The sequence below is a fragment of the Halichoerus grypus genome, chromosome 9 (genome assembly GCF_964656455.1).
Source record: "Halichoerus grypus chromosome 9, mHalGry1.hap1.1, whole genome shotgun sequence".
Classification (NCBI taxonomy): Eukaryota; Metazoa; Chordata; class Mammalia; order Carnivora; family Phocidae; genus Halichoerus; species Halichoerus grypus.
In genome coordinates, this window is record NC_135720.1 from 104,970,554 (window position 1) to 104,986,786 (window position 16,233).

The window sequence follows — 16,233 nt, forward strand, 5'->3', positions numbered from 1 at the left end:
GCCTCTTAGGCATTGTGCCCCCAACTTTTTATAAGTGAAATCAGACATCTGATTGGTTGACCCCCCTGGATTTACATCTTCGAGTTAGAAAAGACCTACTAGGAGGCATTCACAACTCAGGGTTTGCTTCCTTTGGCAGAGCCATACTTCCCTGGTTAGGAGGAAATATAAATAAGAATATGATTAAGGGCATCTGGGTGGCTCAGTCGGTTAAGCATCTGCCTTCGGCTCAGGTCATGATCTCGGGGTCCTGGGATCGAGCCCCACATGGGCTCCCTGCTCGGGCAGGAAGCCTGCTTCTCCCTCTCCCTCTGCCCCTCCCCCTGCTCATGCTCTCTTACTCTCTCTCTCAAATAAATAAATAAAATCTTAAAAAAAAAAGAATATGATCAGAAACCTTTCCTTAACTCTTAAAGATACCCACAGACTCTGTCACTAAGACAATAGCTGCCCAACAAAGATCCTTTCAGCTCTCCAGCCAAAATTGTTCTTTATAATTGGATAGGCTCTGATTATCTTTTAGCTGAGCAAAGAGGTGTCTGCGCTGTGGCCAACACCACCTGCCGCACATGGATTAACCCTTCTGGGGAGGTTGGCACTCAACCGTACAGGATCACTGAGCAAGCCGCTGGGCTTAAAACGGTGACTCCTTCAGCGGGGTCTAGCTTTGTCTTACTTGATTCTGATTGGTTTGGGTCTTGGAGACAAGGGCTCTGAAGTGCACTCCAGAGGTCAGGGACTATCCTGCTTATAATAGGCACAATAATCTCCCTGGTGCATTTTCCTCCCTCAAAAGCTTTAAATGCATGTTCGCCGCTGCTAACCACCAGGCATGTGATCTCCTGAAGACTGGACTGTCAGAAAAAGAATGAAGAGGACAACTGACTTAAAAATTAGGAACTTTGGGACCCCTGGTTGACTCAGTCGGCAGAGTATGCAACTTTTTTTTTTTTTTTAAGCATGCGACTCTTGATGTCTGGGTTGTGAGTTCAAGCCCCATGTTGGGTGTAGGGATTACTTAAAAACAATTGTGAACCTGAAGTTGTAACCTGTGACTAACCATAGTCGTAGAATGCCTTACATTTTGATCACCTGTCTCAGTTAAGCTTAGAATCTAATCAAAAGGGAGATGTTGCTGAAAAGAAAACCACAGGCCCCACATGGAGTCACTTATGTTAAGGCCCCACATCAGCAAACCAAGACTTAATACCTAACCTAATTGTTGTTTCAATCCCCCCAGAAATGTGACCTCTAATCAGGCAACCTGGAAGTCCCTGGGCAGCACTAGGAAATTTACGGATAGACCCCTCCTGTGCCCCTTAGGAGGGAGACCTTACCTAAAACAACACCCTCTTTGCTGATAATCCCCTCCCCTCCCCCTCCTCTCTGCATTTACAAATCCTTCTTTTTCTTTTTCTACAAACCTTTCTGTTTGCTAGGTGGGATGCTGCCCGATGCAGGAACTGTTCAATAAAGCCAATTTAATTTTTTTTTAAGATTTTATTTATTTAATTGAGAGAGAGAGAGAGAGAGAGCACAAGTGGGGGGGAGGGATAGAGGGAGAAGCAGGCTTCCCACTGAGGAGGGAGCCTGATGCGGGGATCATGACCTGAGCCGAAGGCAGATGCTTAACCAGGCAGATGCTTAACCGACTGAGCCACCCAGGTGCCCGCTAATTTGATTTTTTAAATTACTCAGTAAAATTTTTATTGTTTACCATCGCCAGTCCACAGGTGAGAAAAAGGAGACTGTCAGAGAAGTAAAATAACTTGCCCAAAACGACCCAGACAGAAGTTGGCAGCATCTTGCACTAGGGCAAGGAACAAGAGGTGGGGTCAGCATCTTGCTGGGCTTCCCAGAACCCAGTGGGACTGCCCAGGACCTCTCAAAAGTTCAAAGGACCTGCTAGTTTCTGGGCCTCCCCAGATGATCCCTGCCCTGCCCCCAGGGAACATTTCTTTGCTACTTAGAGAGCAGCTCTGTGGGGAAAAGGTGGCAGAAGGTGGGGCGGAGGAACCACTCTCTAAGAGGCTCCTGAAGAGAGTGTGACCTCTCAGAATTTGTAGAGGGCAGAGGAAGGAAGAGGGAGGTGGCCGGCGGAGATGATTTCTGGGAGGCAGTGGGAGCGGCAGGGGAGGGAGAGGCTGGCTGACTCAGTTTCATCTTTGAGGCCACAAAGGAGGCAGGGGGCAGGGATGGTGCAGAGAATCAGTCACCAGACTGGGTGGGGGGGATTGGAATCCCAGCCCCCAGCTAAGCATAAGAGGGGTGGGTTGGTGTCCTGCAAATGGAAGGAAGCCTCGGAGCAAGGCTGCAGGAGGAACTCGAAGCCAGCCCTGCCTCGCCCCGCCCCGCCCCTCCCTTCCCCTCCCCAGGACAAAAGTGCACACACACGCAGGAAGGATCTAGATGTATTTAAGGTCAACAGGTCCCTAAGCTAAGAGGATTTGGAGGCTGTCTCTGGCCAAGAGGCTAAAAAGCTTGCATGCACAGGATCCATTGTACAGGTCGGAGAGACCAGAGGGGAAGCCATGGAAAGATATGGAAGGATAGGCGATGTGCAGTTGAGGGGGAAGCCATGGAAAGATCTGGAAGGATAGGCGATATGCAGTTGAGGGGCTGCCGTAGGTGGTCTGGGCTTCTCACTGCAGCGAGAGGCTGGGGGAGGGGGATCTGGGGGTAGAGACTCCAAGGTCCAGAACTGGGGGACCGAGGGTCCCTGGATCCTTTCTGGGAGGGCAGTAGTTTGGCAGGCAGCAAGTCTCTAACAATAAAAATGATTTGAACCAGAACGCCTTCCAGGCAGGCAGGAACTCACCTGTTGCCACAGTCCTCAGCCCTCCCGGCCTCACACCCAGGAGGGTCCGTTCATTTCTGTGATCTGCTAGCTGGTGGGGGTGATGGATTTTTGACCTTTGAGACGCCTGCATTGCCACCTTTGGAGATCCCAGGGGAGGAGAGAGGAGGCTAGGGCCCTGTGGGCCCCTAACTTTGCCCAGTGCGGTCTCCTCCCATGCTGCTCCTTGGTACCCTGCTCAGTACAGTCCGCCGGGAGGGACTGCTGTGCCTTTAGCGTCCCTCGTACCGCACATACATGTCAACAGCGCCCTCTAGTCTTTGTGACAGTCACACATTCTTCCCTGGAAGTAGGGTGACACCCTGAGAGCTACTGGGGCCCCTCTTTGGGGCTGGGGAAGTGATTTCCACTCCCGCCAGAATTTTCTTGGCATAGAAACACGGGACACGGAAGCCAGCGGCATGGGCTGTTTATTATAATAACACTCCCAAGTGAGGCAGAGACGAGAGGGGCTGTGCCCGGAGGCCAGTGAGCGGGCGGGTGTGAGCAGGAAAGTGTGGAGAGCCTCCACAGCCACTGCGGAAGTGACACTTAATCTCGGGAAAATATACTCAGAGAGAGAGACACACAGGGGAATCCAGCCACCAGAAGCAGGCTGGGGAAAAAGAGAAACACGTTGGGCTGGGAGGGTGGCGATGGGAGGGTGGCGAGGGAGGGCCTGGCGCTGGAGGAAGCTCAGCATCCGGGGCCCGGGTGCCACCAGCTGGAGCCCATTCCATCAGCAGAGGCTGCAGAGCCGAGCGCAGCAAGGAAGCCCCTGCTCTGGGGCCAGAAGCCCCACACTGGTGGTGGTGATGGTGATGGGAGCCAGGCTCCTGGAGCTCCTCTATCCCCACATGGTTGTCTGCAGCCACTGTGGGGCGAAAAGAAGCAGATCCAAGGATGGGGGGGTGGGCAGGATGGCTGGGGGAGCCGTGAGTGGGAGTGCCAGAAAATCCCTTCCATGTACCTGGTTCAGATTCAGGTGAATATAGCCAGTATTCTTGGGGTCCATGGACAGAAAGTAAGCTGTTTCGGAGAGGAGGCAAGGGGAGCGGTTTGGGAGCTGAGTCTGTGGTCTGCAAGACCCACTCCCAAAGAGGCAGGATGTCAGAAAAGGCGTAAGAAGCTGTCCCTTGCTGCTTCCCAGCTAACCCTCAGCCCTGGAAAGACTTAAGGATAACACCTCATGGTCTTGCTAGGAGCCATGTGCTAAGTGTCGCCATATGCAAACTCCTGGGTTCTGGACCTCCATCCTAGGAGGCCAATACTGTTGTTGCCCACATTTTATTTTTTTATTTTTATTTTTTTAAAAGATTTTATTTATTTATTTGACAGAGAGAGACACAGCGAGAGAGGGAACACAAGCAGGGGGAGTGGGAGAGGGAGAAGCAGGCTTCCCGCAGAGCAGGGAGCCCGATGCGGGGCTCGATCCCAGGACCGTGGGACCATGACCTGAGCCGAAGGCAGACGCTTAACGACTGAGCCACCCAGGCGCTCCTGTTGCCCACATTTTATAGATAAGAACAGAGAACAGAGCCACAGAGAGATAAATGACTTGCTCAAGGCACAGAGCCAACAAGTGGTGGAGCTGGGATTTGAACCCAGATCATCTGTGCTCTTAAGGGGGCGTGGTTTGGGAGCAGAGTGCTCCTCATGTGGGTGTGTGGGAGGCTGCCCTGGTCCTTAGCCCAGGGTGGGGAGTGGGCAGATGACTGACTCACTGAACATGGCCTTCAGCCTCAGGAAGCAGCTGATGAAGCTGTCAAAATCCACGATCATGTCGTCGTTTGCGTACCTGGCCACCAGCACCTGCGATACCTTGTTATTCAGCTTGATGCCTGGGAGAGAGAGGAGTGCGGAGGGGGAGTCCAGCCCTCTGGCCACTGCTTCCTCCCTCCCTGCCCCCAAACCCTCTCCTGACCCCCTGCTAACCTGCTTTCTCGATTGCCAAGCGCATCTCATAGGAGTTCAAGCTGCCTGAGTGGTCCTCGTCACACTCTCGGAAGATGTCCTGAAGGGACAGACAGATGAGGTAGGGCCGTGTGCATAGGGTGGTGGTTGAAATAATGAAATGCTTTCGTACAGTTAACCTACAAGGGCTACCCAAGACCCAGGGCTGCCTACCCTGGGCCACTCCCTGAGTGCCCAGTATTCCTGTCATCTAGTGACTGTAGGGGACATCTAGCAAGAGAGGGGGTTGGAAACTGAGTCAGTAGTCGGAAAGACCCACTCCCAACTGGGCCTTCTGCATGGACCCTTTAAGCGGGCTGATGCCTGGACTGTATTGGTTGTTAACTATTTTGGCTACCTAATACACAAACACTTCCACAGCTCCTGTCCTGTCCTGTGTATGTGTGTGTCTAGTCGGGGGCTCCCGTTCTAGCATCATCCTTACTAATCCCCATCACTCTTGAGGACCGCCCTCTCTGCCCACCATAAACTGTCCTTTCAATTTTTTTTTTTTTTTTTACCGTCCATTTCTTGATTTTTTTCCACAGGATCTGGAACTCGGGAAGCCCCAGCTTGCCAGAGCCATCTTTCTGGGGGGTGGTCAAGGATGTCAGAGGAGGGAGCGTGAAGAGGGTATCTTGGGGTCAGGGAAGCAGAGGGGCTCACTGAGTGGGGGGCTGTGTGAGACCAGGGGTTCCTGTGTGGTCACTATGTTAACAGCCAGAATGGCATCTTTTGCTACCTTAGAGTCTAATCCCCAGCAGGAAGGAGGGCATGGCTGGCCAGAGAGGTGGCCACCTCTGGGGGCCAGGCTTGGGGTGGGGGTCAGGGGTGGGAGAGCGCTGGACAAGAAGATACATCCATGAGGTTGACCATACAGCGGCACACGTCTAGGCCGAAGCCCGTGGTCCTGAAGTTTCTGACTGTGAGGGAGGGAAGGGGCGGGAAGACGGAAGGAGTGAGTGGGGCATTGTGGGGGATGCAGGGAATGGTCGAGGTGGGGCAGAAGCTGTAGGGGAAAGGTTGTGAGTGGCAGGGGGCGGGGGAGGGTTGGAAGACTCACGTTTGGTGACCACCTTGTTGAGCAGCTTCTGTAGCTCATACATGCCGATCTCCTTGCCCTAGGAAGGGGGACCGTCAATCTCTTCCCTGGCACCTTCACCCTGGCCACCTCCTTTGGGCACCCAGCCCTCAGCCTCTCACCTCTCCTCCTGCCACTATCTCAAACAAGTGTATGAAGTCCTGATCTATGTCCTTCTCAGAGAATTTCTCCTGCAGGGAAAGGAGTGAGAAGGGGACCCAGTCCCGAAAGTTCTTTCACACTCCCCAGATGCTTCCTCTGATCCCTCCACCCCACAGCCTCCCCTCACCTCTTGGAGTAGCTCAGCATAGTTGGCTTCATCCAGTTCCCTGAGCAAAAGTGGAGGAAGTCTTGGGAGTTATCCGGGATCAGGGAGACAGGGCTTTTAGTGGGGTGGTTGTGAGATCATGTCATGTATCTGAAGCAACGTGGAACAGGCTGCATGGGATCTGGGTTCTGATTCTGGTTTGCTCCCAACTGGGACTCCCCATCCTTGTGCCTCAGTTTCCCTGACTTAAAATAGAGGTAGATTTGGGGAGGACCCGATGACTGCTCCCTAAGCGTGTCATCCTACAGCTCTTGGGCAGGTGGCCTTGGAGCAGCGAGGCAGGGCTTCTCACCAGGACTCGCTGTGCTTCTCTGTGAAGACCCGAAGCAGGAAGTCAGCATCCCTGTGTGGCTCAAAGGTGGAGGGAATGATGACATATTCCCCCGGAGGCAGCCGGAGATGGCTGCTCACCTCACGTGAGTTAGTAAAGATCTCTGAGAAGCCATGGTCCTGATACTTTATGAAGAAGTCCTTCTTCAAGCGAATATCCTGGATGTTCTGAAACTATATGTGCCTTGGAGGTGGGTACAGGGCTGGCATGGGAGGGTAAGGAGAGAGGGACCCCGAAAGTGAAGCCTGGCTGGGCAAGGGTTGCGGGAGGTGTACCACAAACTGACCAGTCCTGGACACCACCCACCTGGCAGGTGACCCCATATGATCTCCTGCCCCAACTCCCACCTGGGGCCCTAGGGCACTGGAATCCTGACCCAGCGGCCCTGAGAGCCCTTGGCTGAATTCCACCCTTTGCCCATCCACATGCAGCCAGAGGTGGGGTAGCGCCTGCCCAGAATCCCCCACATCTTCTGTACCTCTTTTGGGACCTAGGAAGAGAAGAGAGAGGGAAGTCAGAGCCCCAGGATGGTGAAGGGGCTCAGGCCTGTAGAAGCCAGGTACTGTGTGTGTGTGTGTGTGTGTGTGTGTGTGTGTGAGTGTGTGTGTGTGTGTTGGGGGGTGTTAAGGGCCCTGGGACACTGGTGGCAGGGTGGGGCATGGGCTCGAATAGCTAAAAGTCCTAGCATTAATATTGATAGTCCCTAAGTTTGGGAGAGCAAAGTACAGTTTATACAAAGTTTTGCCAGTGGGGGGAGATTTCTACCACGGCAGGTTAAGGACAAGAAACCAAATCCCAAGAGGTGAGGTAATGTGCTCAACGTCACACTGCTAAAAATCAACTGGGATGAAAATCTAGGAGAGCATTTTCCTGAACGTGAGCATTTTCCATGGAACATTCCTATCCTGCAGGAAGTTAATAGGTGATTACCGAAATGGAGCATTAAACATAGTTCTGTAAAATAGTTCTGTAAAAAGGTGGGTTAGAGGGGCGCCTGGGTGGCTCAGTCGTTAAGCGTCTGCCTTCGGCTCAGGTCATGATCCCAGGGTCCTGGAATCGAGCCCCGCATGGGGCTCCCTGCTCAGCGGGAAGCCTGCTTCTCCCTCTCCCGCTCCCCCTGCTTGTGTTCCCTCTCTCGCTGTGTCTCTGTCAAATAAATAAATAAATTCTTAAAAAAAAAAAAAAAAAGGTGGGTTAGACCAAGTGGGTTAGACCCATTAGTTCTGTAAAAAGGTGGGTTAGACCAAGATAAATATGTTGTTCTCCTATAGAGATAACCAGAGCCTTTAACACGTTGATGCCCTGCAGAGCTCAGGGTGGGAAGTAGAGAATATAACCTTTCCTGAAGGACCACATCTAACCTTGGAAATATCTGAGGCATGTCTGGTGTCTGTTAACCTGGTGGGCTCACAGCCGAGAAGGAGGGCAAGACTTGTGTCTATGTTTGTTCACTACTGACCCAGTGGAGAGTGGACTGGGGCCTGGCACACAGCAGGGCCTCCATAACTATTTGAACAAATGGTCATTTATAAGATTTTGCAAAGCACGATTTTGGAAACATTGCCAGGGATTTCTCTTGGCTGCTGGAGTCAATGCTCTGTGTGGGGGTATCTGGGCGGGGAGACTTGGGGATGGTGTGGAGAAGTCTCAGAGCGTCTGGGAATCAGGACACAGGCTCTGTTTCTGAGCCTTGGGTGTGTGAACTTGGGCAAGTAACCCCACCTCCCTGGTGCTCCATCTCCTTCCTCTTCCTGGAAGGCCTTCCTATTCCTAAGGCCTTCGGAAGGGTGTTGCAGGGGTGAGGCCAGGCAAGGGAGCAAGAGACTGGCTGGGGGACCTGCTGGAGTGCCCACCATGTAGATGACAAAGCCAATGGTCTGCAGCTGGGCTCCTTGGGGCCGCGCCCGTCGCCAGTTCTTCTGCATGAGGGCCACCAGGCAGGTGCAGACGGCTTGGTCGTCCTCTGGGTCATCGTCGTCGTCCTCCTCGGGGAGAGAGATCCTAAACTGGGGGTTGCTCCAGAACGTGTCTGTGGAGGAAGCAGGTCAGCAGGGCTCTGCCCTTCCCCGGGGTGGACGGGCTTCCCAGCCCCGGGGCCTGCCTCCTCCACGGGGCCCGGCGGGATCTGGGGGGGCCCCCCGACGTCCTGCACGGTGGGCCCTGGGTCCCGTCACCCACCAAGGTGGTTCCTGCAGCCCCCCGCAGTGCTGCCGCGCCGCCAGCTGCCCTCATAGAAGGTGGTGTGCCAGTAGCTCTTGTGGTCCCCACCGAGGGCATCGGGCGTCAGGTTGCAGATCTCCAGCAGCGTGAAGTTGTCCAGGAAGTCCTCGTAGGACATCCTGCGGTGCGGGGCCGGGGTGACGGCTGGAGCCTGCGGCATCCCCACACCCATAGCTCCGCCCCCCGCCCCCCCAGGAGCCTCTCCATCAAAGGCACAGGTGCGAGGGTGGCGAGGAAAGGAAGGGACGGGGCATGGGGGCAGAGGAAGCCCCCCGCCCCCCTCCCCGCCCCGAGCTGCACTGACCAGAACTCGCCGTCCTCCTTCCTGAGCAGGAGCTGCTTCTGGACGTCCGGGGCCACGTTTTCCCACTCCCTGGCGCTGGAGCAGAGACAGGCGGGGAGGGAGAGGGGCGGGGCTCAGGGGGCATTTTGGTCCTCCCCGAGGGATTCCCTCACCCCTGCCTGTGGGGGTCCTGAGTTAGATGGAGAATCTGGTGGGTGGACTGCCTCGCTCGTGGGCCTGCTGGGCGCTCTGCCCCTCACCGGACAGTGCTGGTCAGGGGCGCTCACTTGTCACTCCAGGCTCCGTTCCACTCGATCCGGCCCCAGGGATTCCGGACCCGAATCAGGGTCTCTGTCCTGCCTTGGTACGAGACCTGGTGGGAGGGGTGTGGCCAAAGGTCAGGGGGCTCAGGCAGGAGGGATTCCCCGGGGCTCCTTTGCTCAGGGTAGTATGCGGTTGGCAGACTCACGTCCTGGAGGCCGGTCACGGAGTAAGCATGCCCCCTCACCAGCATCTTCTGGGTCAAGGTCTCCAACTCGCTATCGCTGGTGACCTACAGAACAGAGAAGGAGAGGAATTCAGGATCCGGTCGGAGGCACTGGGGCCCCCGAAGAGATGTGAGCACTCTCGGGGTTCACTTTATTTTTATTTTTTTAATTTTTATTTTTTAAAAGATTTTATTTATTCATTTGAGACACAGAGATATATATATAGAGAGAGAGCATGAGCAGTGGGAGAAGCAGAGGGAGAGGGAGAAGCAGACTCCCCGCTGAGCCAGGAGCCCGATGTGGGGCTCAATCCCAGGACCCTGGGATCATGACCTGAGCCGAAGGCAGACGCTTAACCATCTGAGCCACCCAGGCGCCCCTCGGGGTTCACTTTTTAAGATTTTATTTATTTATTTGAGAGAAAGAGAGAGAGAGAGCATGAGCAGGGGGGAGGGGCAGAGGGAGAGGGAGAAGCAGACTCCCCGCTGAGCAGGTAGCACGGTGCAGGGCTGGATCCCAGGACCCCGGGATCATGACCTGAGCCCAAGGCAGATGCTTAACCAACTGAGCCACCCAGGCGCCCTGGGGTTCACTTTTGTTTTTTGTTTTTTAAATTAAACCTGGTATTTGCAAATAATTGTAGATTCCCATGCAGTTATAAGAAATAATCCAGGGAGGGGCGCCTGGCTGGCTCGGCCAGTAGAGTGGGCAACTCTTGGTCTTGGGGTCATGAGTTCAAGCCCTGCATTGGGCATGGAGCCTACGGAAAACAAGAAAAAATCCAGAAAGATCCAATGCATCCCGTATCGTTTCCCCCAGTGGGAACATCTCGCAGAACTGTAGTACAATAGCAATAGCAAGACCGTCATGATGTTGATGCAACCTGTCAGGCTTCTACAAATGTCCCCACTTTTGCCAGGAGTCCTTTGTGTATGTTTTGTGCAATTGTCCCCCGTGTGTGCTCTCTGCACCACCACCACAGAACCGTCCCCAGCACCGCAGGCATCCCCCGGGCTACCCTCTGATAACCAGGCCTGCCTCCTCTTGCTGTCGTCTTCCCTGACCTCTCACAACTGCTAATCAGTTCTCCACCTTCATTTTATTTTTATTTTATTGTTTTTAAAGATTTTATTTATTCACGCCAGAGCTGGAGAGCGTGTGCGTAACTGGGGGTGGGGGAGAGGGGCAGAGGGAGAGAGTCTTCAAGTAGACCCCCCACCCCCGCCGAGTGCGGAGCCTGAGGCAGACAGATCCCAGGATCTGAGATCTTGACCTGAGCTGAAGTTAAGAGTCAGACACTCAGCCGATGGAGTCACCCAGGCGCCCCTGTTCTCCATTTTTAAAAAAGTTTGTCATTTCGGGGCACCTGGCCGGCTCAGATGGTGGAGTGTGCCACTCTTGATCTCAGGGTTGTGAGTTTGAATCCCATGTTGGGTGCAGAGATTACTTAAAAATAAAATCTTAAAAGGGGCACCTGGGTGGCTCAGCCGATTAAGCGTCTCTTGACTTCGGCTCAGGTCATGATCTCAGGGTCGTGAGATCGAGCTCGAGTCGGGCTCCATGATGAGTGCGGAGCCCGCTTGGGATTCTCTCTCTCCCTGTCTCTCTGCCCCTCCACCCCCATCCCCAGCCCCCACTCGCACACGCGTGCTCCCTCTCTCTATTTGTGTATCTCTTAAAAAAAATAATACAAAATAAAATAAAATCTTAAAATAATTTTATCATTTCAAGACTGTCAGGGAAATGGAACTCTTTGGTTTTTTCATTCAGCTTAATTCCCTTGGGATTCATCCAAGTAGTTGCGTGTATCAATAGTTCATTTCCTTTTATTGCTGAGTCATGTCCCACGGCATATGTGCACCACAGTTTAATGATTCACTCACTGAAGACATCTAGACTGTTCCCAGTTTTTGGCTACTATGAATAAAGCCCCTGTGAACATTTGTGTGAGGGCTTTTGTGTGGACATAAGTCTTCATTTCTCTGGGATAAAAGCCCAAGAATGCAACTGCAGGGTCATATGGTTGTGCTCTGGGTTCATTTATTTATTTGAATAAATATTTATTTGCTGGGCGTCTACTTCATGCCAAGCAGCACCCTAAGTCCTGGGATCCAGCAGTGAATGAGAGAAGTCACTGCCCTCACTGACTGAAACAGCTGGGAGAAGACAGGCTGTGAATAACAATACGGATAAGTAAGACCATGACTGAGCACCATAAATGCTGAAGGGAAAATAAAAACAAAGTAAAGAGCAAATGAGGTTAGGAGCAACTGATTTAGATTGGGAGGTAGAGAAGAGAAGCCTGAGGAAGGGGCATTTGAACTGAGATGTGAATGAGGAGGAGCTAGTCATGCAGCTCTCTGGGGAAAGAACCTTCTAGGTGAAAGCCACAGCAGGTACAAAGGCCCTGAGGCAGGACCAAGTATGGCTTACTTCGATGGAGCAGCCCATGAGGGAGGATCGCCCGACGGCCTTCCTAAGCATCCTCAGCAGGTTCCGAGGGGGCTTCTGGAGTTGGAGGCTATAGGTCACGCCCCCCGTGAAGTCCTCAAAGCCCTCCACGGTGTTGCCCCCTGACAGTGCTTCATAGGACCCGTTCAGCCTGTGGGCACAGAGAGGGCACTTTTGCACTCTGGGATAGACAGTTCAGCTTGGACATGGGAGGGCGTGGGGAGGGAAGGAAGGGATGCCCTGACCTCCCTCTGCCTTTTCCCCTGATTCCAGCTGCCCCCCTAGCTGTCAGGGCAGGCTTGGAGGCAAGCCCAGCTTGGGGCACTCACTTGGCATATGCCTTCTCCAGCAGGGCACTCCAGAACTCAGTGCGCTCAGCGGAATGCACGAACACCAGCTTGCCGTTCTTGGTGGGCAGCCGGTCGTCCACCACCACGTCCACCCACTGCCCAAACTGCCAAATCTGTGGGCGGCAAGGTGGACCTCAGTGGGGCTTAGGGCATCTGTGTGGCGCAGGCCTTCCTCCAAGCACATGCGTGCACACATGCGCCACACCCCCTCCCACGAGCACACCCGCACGCGCACACACTCCTTGTGTAAGAGCTGTGTTACGCGAGCACCTCCTAGTGGCCAGGATCAGCCACACGCCCGCGGCAGAGCGCCCACTCCCCAGAACGGCCGAGGCGTGGGTGAGAGGCAATGAAAAGCCTGAACCTCGCCCCCAGCCTCAACTCCAGTTTCTGCCAGGGCCTCCGGAGGGACACCACCCACTTTTGACCTTGGCTGGGCTTTAGGATTTCTGAGGTTTTAAAAAACTCTTGTGATTCTAAGAAATAGTTTTGTGATGTGGGGAATTTGTCCATGGCACTAAACTTAAAGAGCAGATTACAAAAATTATGTGACCCTGACTGACTGTTGACTCCTAATGTCATATACACACATAAACACACACACACACACACACACACACACGCACACATTTCTACCAAGAGAAAGAGACAGAGAGACAGAGAGGGAGAGAGAGAGAGACAGAAGCAGGAGAAGGAGAGCCGCGAACTGATAACGATTATTTTCTTTTGGGGCTTTAAAAAATTAGCTTACATGATTTCTTTAGTGAGCAGATATTTCTCTGCTAATTAGACAAAACCCACCCTAATAAAAGTCATTTTTCAAAAAGAAAAGAAAAGGGCACCTGGGTGGCTCAGTTGGTTAAGCGACTACCTTCAGCTCAGGTCATGATCCTGGAGTCCCGGGATCGAGTCCCACATCAGGCTCCCTGCTCGGCGGGGAGTCTGCTTCTCCCTCTGACCCTCCCCCCCCCATGCTCTCTCTCTCATTCTCTCTCTCTCTCAAATAAATAAATAAAATCTTTAAAAGAAAAGAAAAGAAAAGAAAAAAGGTAACTTCAAAGCACATATAATTCTTCTTCTTTCTCCCTCCCCTCTTTCTCTCTGTCTCTGTCTCTCTCTCACACACACACACACACACACACACACACACACCACAAAACAACTCCGGCTTCCAAATCAGCCTTCACCTGAAAATGGAAAATGCCAGCGTAGTTCTTCCTGAAGCTCTGCCCCCTGGGTACCACACGGTACAGCAGTTTGGGGCATGTGGTAAGGGAGCCAATGGCAGCCAGCAGCCAGCAGTCCCCTGGAAAGACAGGAAGGGGGTTGCCTCTCCCTCCCATTTTGTGAGCGTGGGTCCCAGAATCCAAGCCCTAAAGGAGCAGGAGCTGGGGAAAGAACCTTCTAGGTGAAAGCCACAGCAGGTGGCCCCTCCCCCACAGAGCTGCGCCTCCTCTGGCCGTCCCACTAAGGATTGTTCAGGAAGGAGTCTAGTAGGGAGAAACAGGGCTGAAGGAACAGGCTCTGGGGGTGAGCCTCTTTACCTTTTCTATTAGGCAAGAGATTCAAAAATTAGAGCCGGATGCTTCGGTTTTTGGATTTGGGGAGGAGGTATTTGGCCTTCGTCTTGCTCCTTACCCTGAGATCTGCTTTGTGGAGAGAGCCGGTTTTCTCCCATCCCTTGAACAAATCCAGTCACCTCTCCCCATGCCCCCTGCCTTCTACTTCTACTCTATGATGACATCGGTGTAGCAATCAAGACATCTCTCCCTGATGCCACCCACATCATACTGGAGACCCAAAGGGTTTAGTCTGTACCCCGGCTGGGTCCCTGGGGCTAGGCATTGATGGGGCCTGGGGCAGTATCCCTAGGCCAAGGTCATCCATCGAAATCTCTCTCCTGGGTACTTCGGACCTCGCTGGGTGGGGCCGAGCGCAGGGTGGTACCCTGAGTGTGTTCCAGGCCAGGCTCAGGCCAAGGGCACCGGGAAAGCGTCTGTGATTACCAGTGGCCTCGTGGCTGCCTGGGGTACCCTTGGGGGGGAGGCAGAAGGTGGGGGGGTGGTTAAGGACACTCCAATCCTCCATTGCCAAAAGGACACCTAACCAGGAGGCAGCCAGCTGTCCTCCTGCAGTGCGGTGAGCCACCGCGGCAGACGGGACGCCTGAGTCCTTGGCTTCCGCCCTGCCCACAACCCGCGCTTTTCTCTGCCACAGATACGACAGAACTCAGCCCCAGAGGAAGGCCGCCCTGGTCTTACCCCTGAAGATGCAATGAAGGGTTTGGAGGAGCCCTTCCTCAGGGAGGAAGCTATCCCTTGGGGCTGTCACAGGAGCCCGTGGGAGAGTGGGCTGAGGAACTTAGTGCTCCTTTATATGATACGTGAGACGGAGCAAGTTCTGGCACCTGCAGGCGCTTTTTTTTTTCCTGTTTTTTTTTTTTTTTTTCTGCAGGTGCTTAAAAAATAGGTCCTCAAGCTCTTTGACTCTCCCCCCCTCGGGAGGCGGAGCCTAACTCCTTCCCCTTGAACGTGGGCCAGATTCCGGGCTTGCTTCAACCAAATGGAATGTGGTGGAGGGGACCGTGTGTGTGTGTGTGTGTGTGTGTGTGTGTGTGTGTGTGTGTGTGTGTTCTCCTGAGGCGGTAAAAGGCATGACAGTTTCCTCTTTGTTCTCTCTCTTGGATCACCCTGTCTGGGGGAGCCAGCTAGCAGGTTGTGTGGACACTCAGGCGGTCCTACGGGGAAGCCTACGAAGCAGGGAACGGAGGTCTCCTGGCCCGTGAGCGTGCCATCTTGGGAGCGGATCCTGCAGCTCCCGTGAAACCCTCAGATGAATAGGGCTCCCCCTGATATCTTGATGGCAGCCTCAGGAGAGACTGAGTCAGACCCCACCTGCTCTGTTCCTTACGAATTATTGACCCACAGAAACTGAGATGATAGATGTTTGTCATTGCTTTAAATCACTAAGTCTTGGGGACAATTGATTATGTGGCAATGGGTAACTGATAGACCACCCAGCTTACTCCCAGACCCAGAGCGGCCGGCGGGGCTGGAATCACACTGGTGGGGGTGGAGCAGGGAGAATATACCTGGCCGCCTCACTACCCTCTCCTCAGAAGGGGAGGGGCAGGAAAAGAGGAGAGATTGTCTGAACCTAGGGGGTCCCAGCTCCCCAGCCTCAAAAGACACCCTGGCACTCCCCCTACCTCAGCCTTCTTCCGCGATTCACCCCCTCCTTCCACACCAGCTTTCTTGCTCCCCACTCACCAAGTACGCCTTGGCAGATGTCTGTTGGACTGATCCCGTTCACAATGAAGTGAGGATTGCTTGTGATTTGCTGCAGAGAAGGAATAAGGATTTTAGGGGGCCCAGACATCCCCCTCCTAACCTCCCTCTCACCATTTCTGGGGAATGACGTCCACCTCCAAGTTCTAGGGGAAAACATGGCACCGGAAGGGACCGGCTCGGCAGAGTTGTATGATGGGACAGCCAAGGTCAGTGAGGGATTTTCCCAGGGGTTCTCTGAGAGGTTTGGCGTAAGCATGGCCAGAACTGTCCCCAGGCCTGATCCAGGGTCAGGATAGAGGGTCGGGGGACGGGAGATTTCAAAGTGACAGGGGCGTCATGACGAACAGTCCTCCCACTCCGACAAGGGATCCACGCCTCCCCTCCCAATACCCACACCAGGCCGCTGCCAGGAGATGTTCTGCACGTTTTTGGAGCTGGGGCCCAGATCCTTGAAGCCCAGGGAACTGGGTTCGGCGGGGAAAAAGGAGTCCTCGAACAGTTCTCCCCTCCTCAGACAGGCTGCTTGCAGGTCCTCATAGTTCTGGTTATTGTAGTTCTGGGCATTGTGGTGTTGGCCCACGCCCTTGGCTCTGAGGCGGTTCTGGCTTACGTGAGCCGCCAT

The 16,233-nt window shown here is 53.8% G+C and overlaps 1 protein-coding gene across 1 annotated transcript; it reads right to left on the minus strand.

Moving 5' to 3' along the window:
• Nucleotides 1-3,251: 3,251 nt before the first annotated feature.
• On the minus strand, nucleotides 3,252-16,233 carry CAPN11 (calpain 11). Its single transcript, XM_036082766.1, has 21 exons — nucleotides 16,006-16,233; nucleotides 15,591-15,660; nucleotides 13,509-13,627; nucleotides 12,301-12,434; nucleotides 11,954-12,122; nucleotides 9,502-9,585; nucleotides 9,320-9,405; nucleotides 9,054-9,128; nucleotides 8,708-8,868; nucleotides 8,383-8,558; nucleotides 7,008-7,019; nucleotides 6,491-6,702; nucleotides 6,160-6,199; nucleotides 5,993-6,061; nucleotides 5,853-5,910; nucleotides 5,648-5,712; nucleotides 5,311-5,379; nucleotides 4,772-4,850; nucleotides 4,561-4,677; nucleotides 3,807-3,865; nucleotides 3,252-3,710 (listed from the first exon to the last, which is right to left on the minus strand). Exons 1-21 carry the CDS (start codon nucleotides 16,231-16,233, stop codon nucleotides 3,684-3,686), a joined length of 2,109 nt encoding a protein of 702 aa, XP_035938659.1. The 3' UTR covers nucleotides 3,252-3,683.

What these genes read in the sequence shown, in the direction of transcription:
- CAPN11 (XM_036082766.1), bottom strand. Translation starts at nt 16,233, where the DNA reads ATGGCGGCTCACGTAAGCCAGAACCGCCTCAGAGCCAAGGGCGTGGGC. An exon ending in CTGGAGAAGGCATATGCCAA is followed by an intron (nt 12,123 to 12,300) that starts GTGAGTGCCCCA and finishes CTGTGCCCACAG; the next exon opens with GCTGAACGGGTCCTATGAAG. An exon ending in AACGGAGCCTGGAGTGACAA is followed by an intron (nt 9,129 to 9,319) that starts GTGAGCGCCCCT and finishes TCTCTGCTCCAG; the next exon opens with CGCCAGGGAGTGGGAAAACG.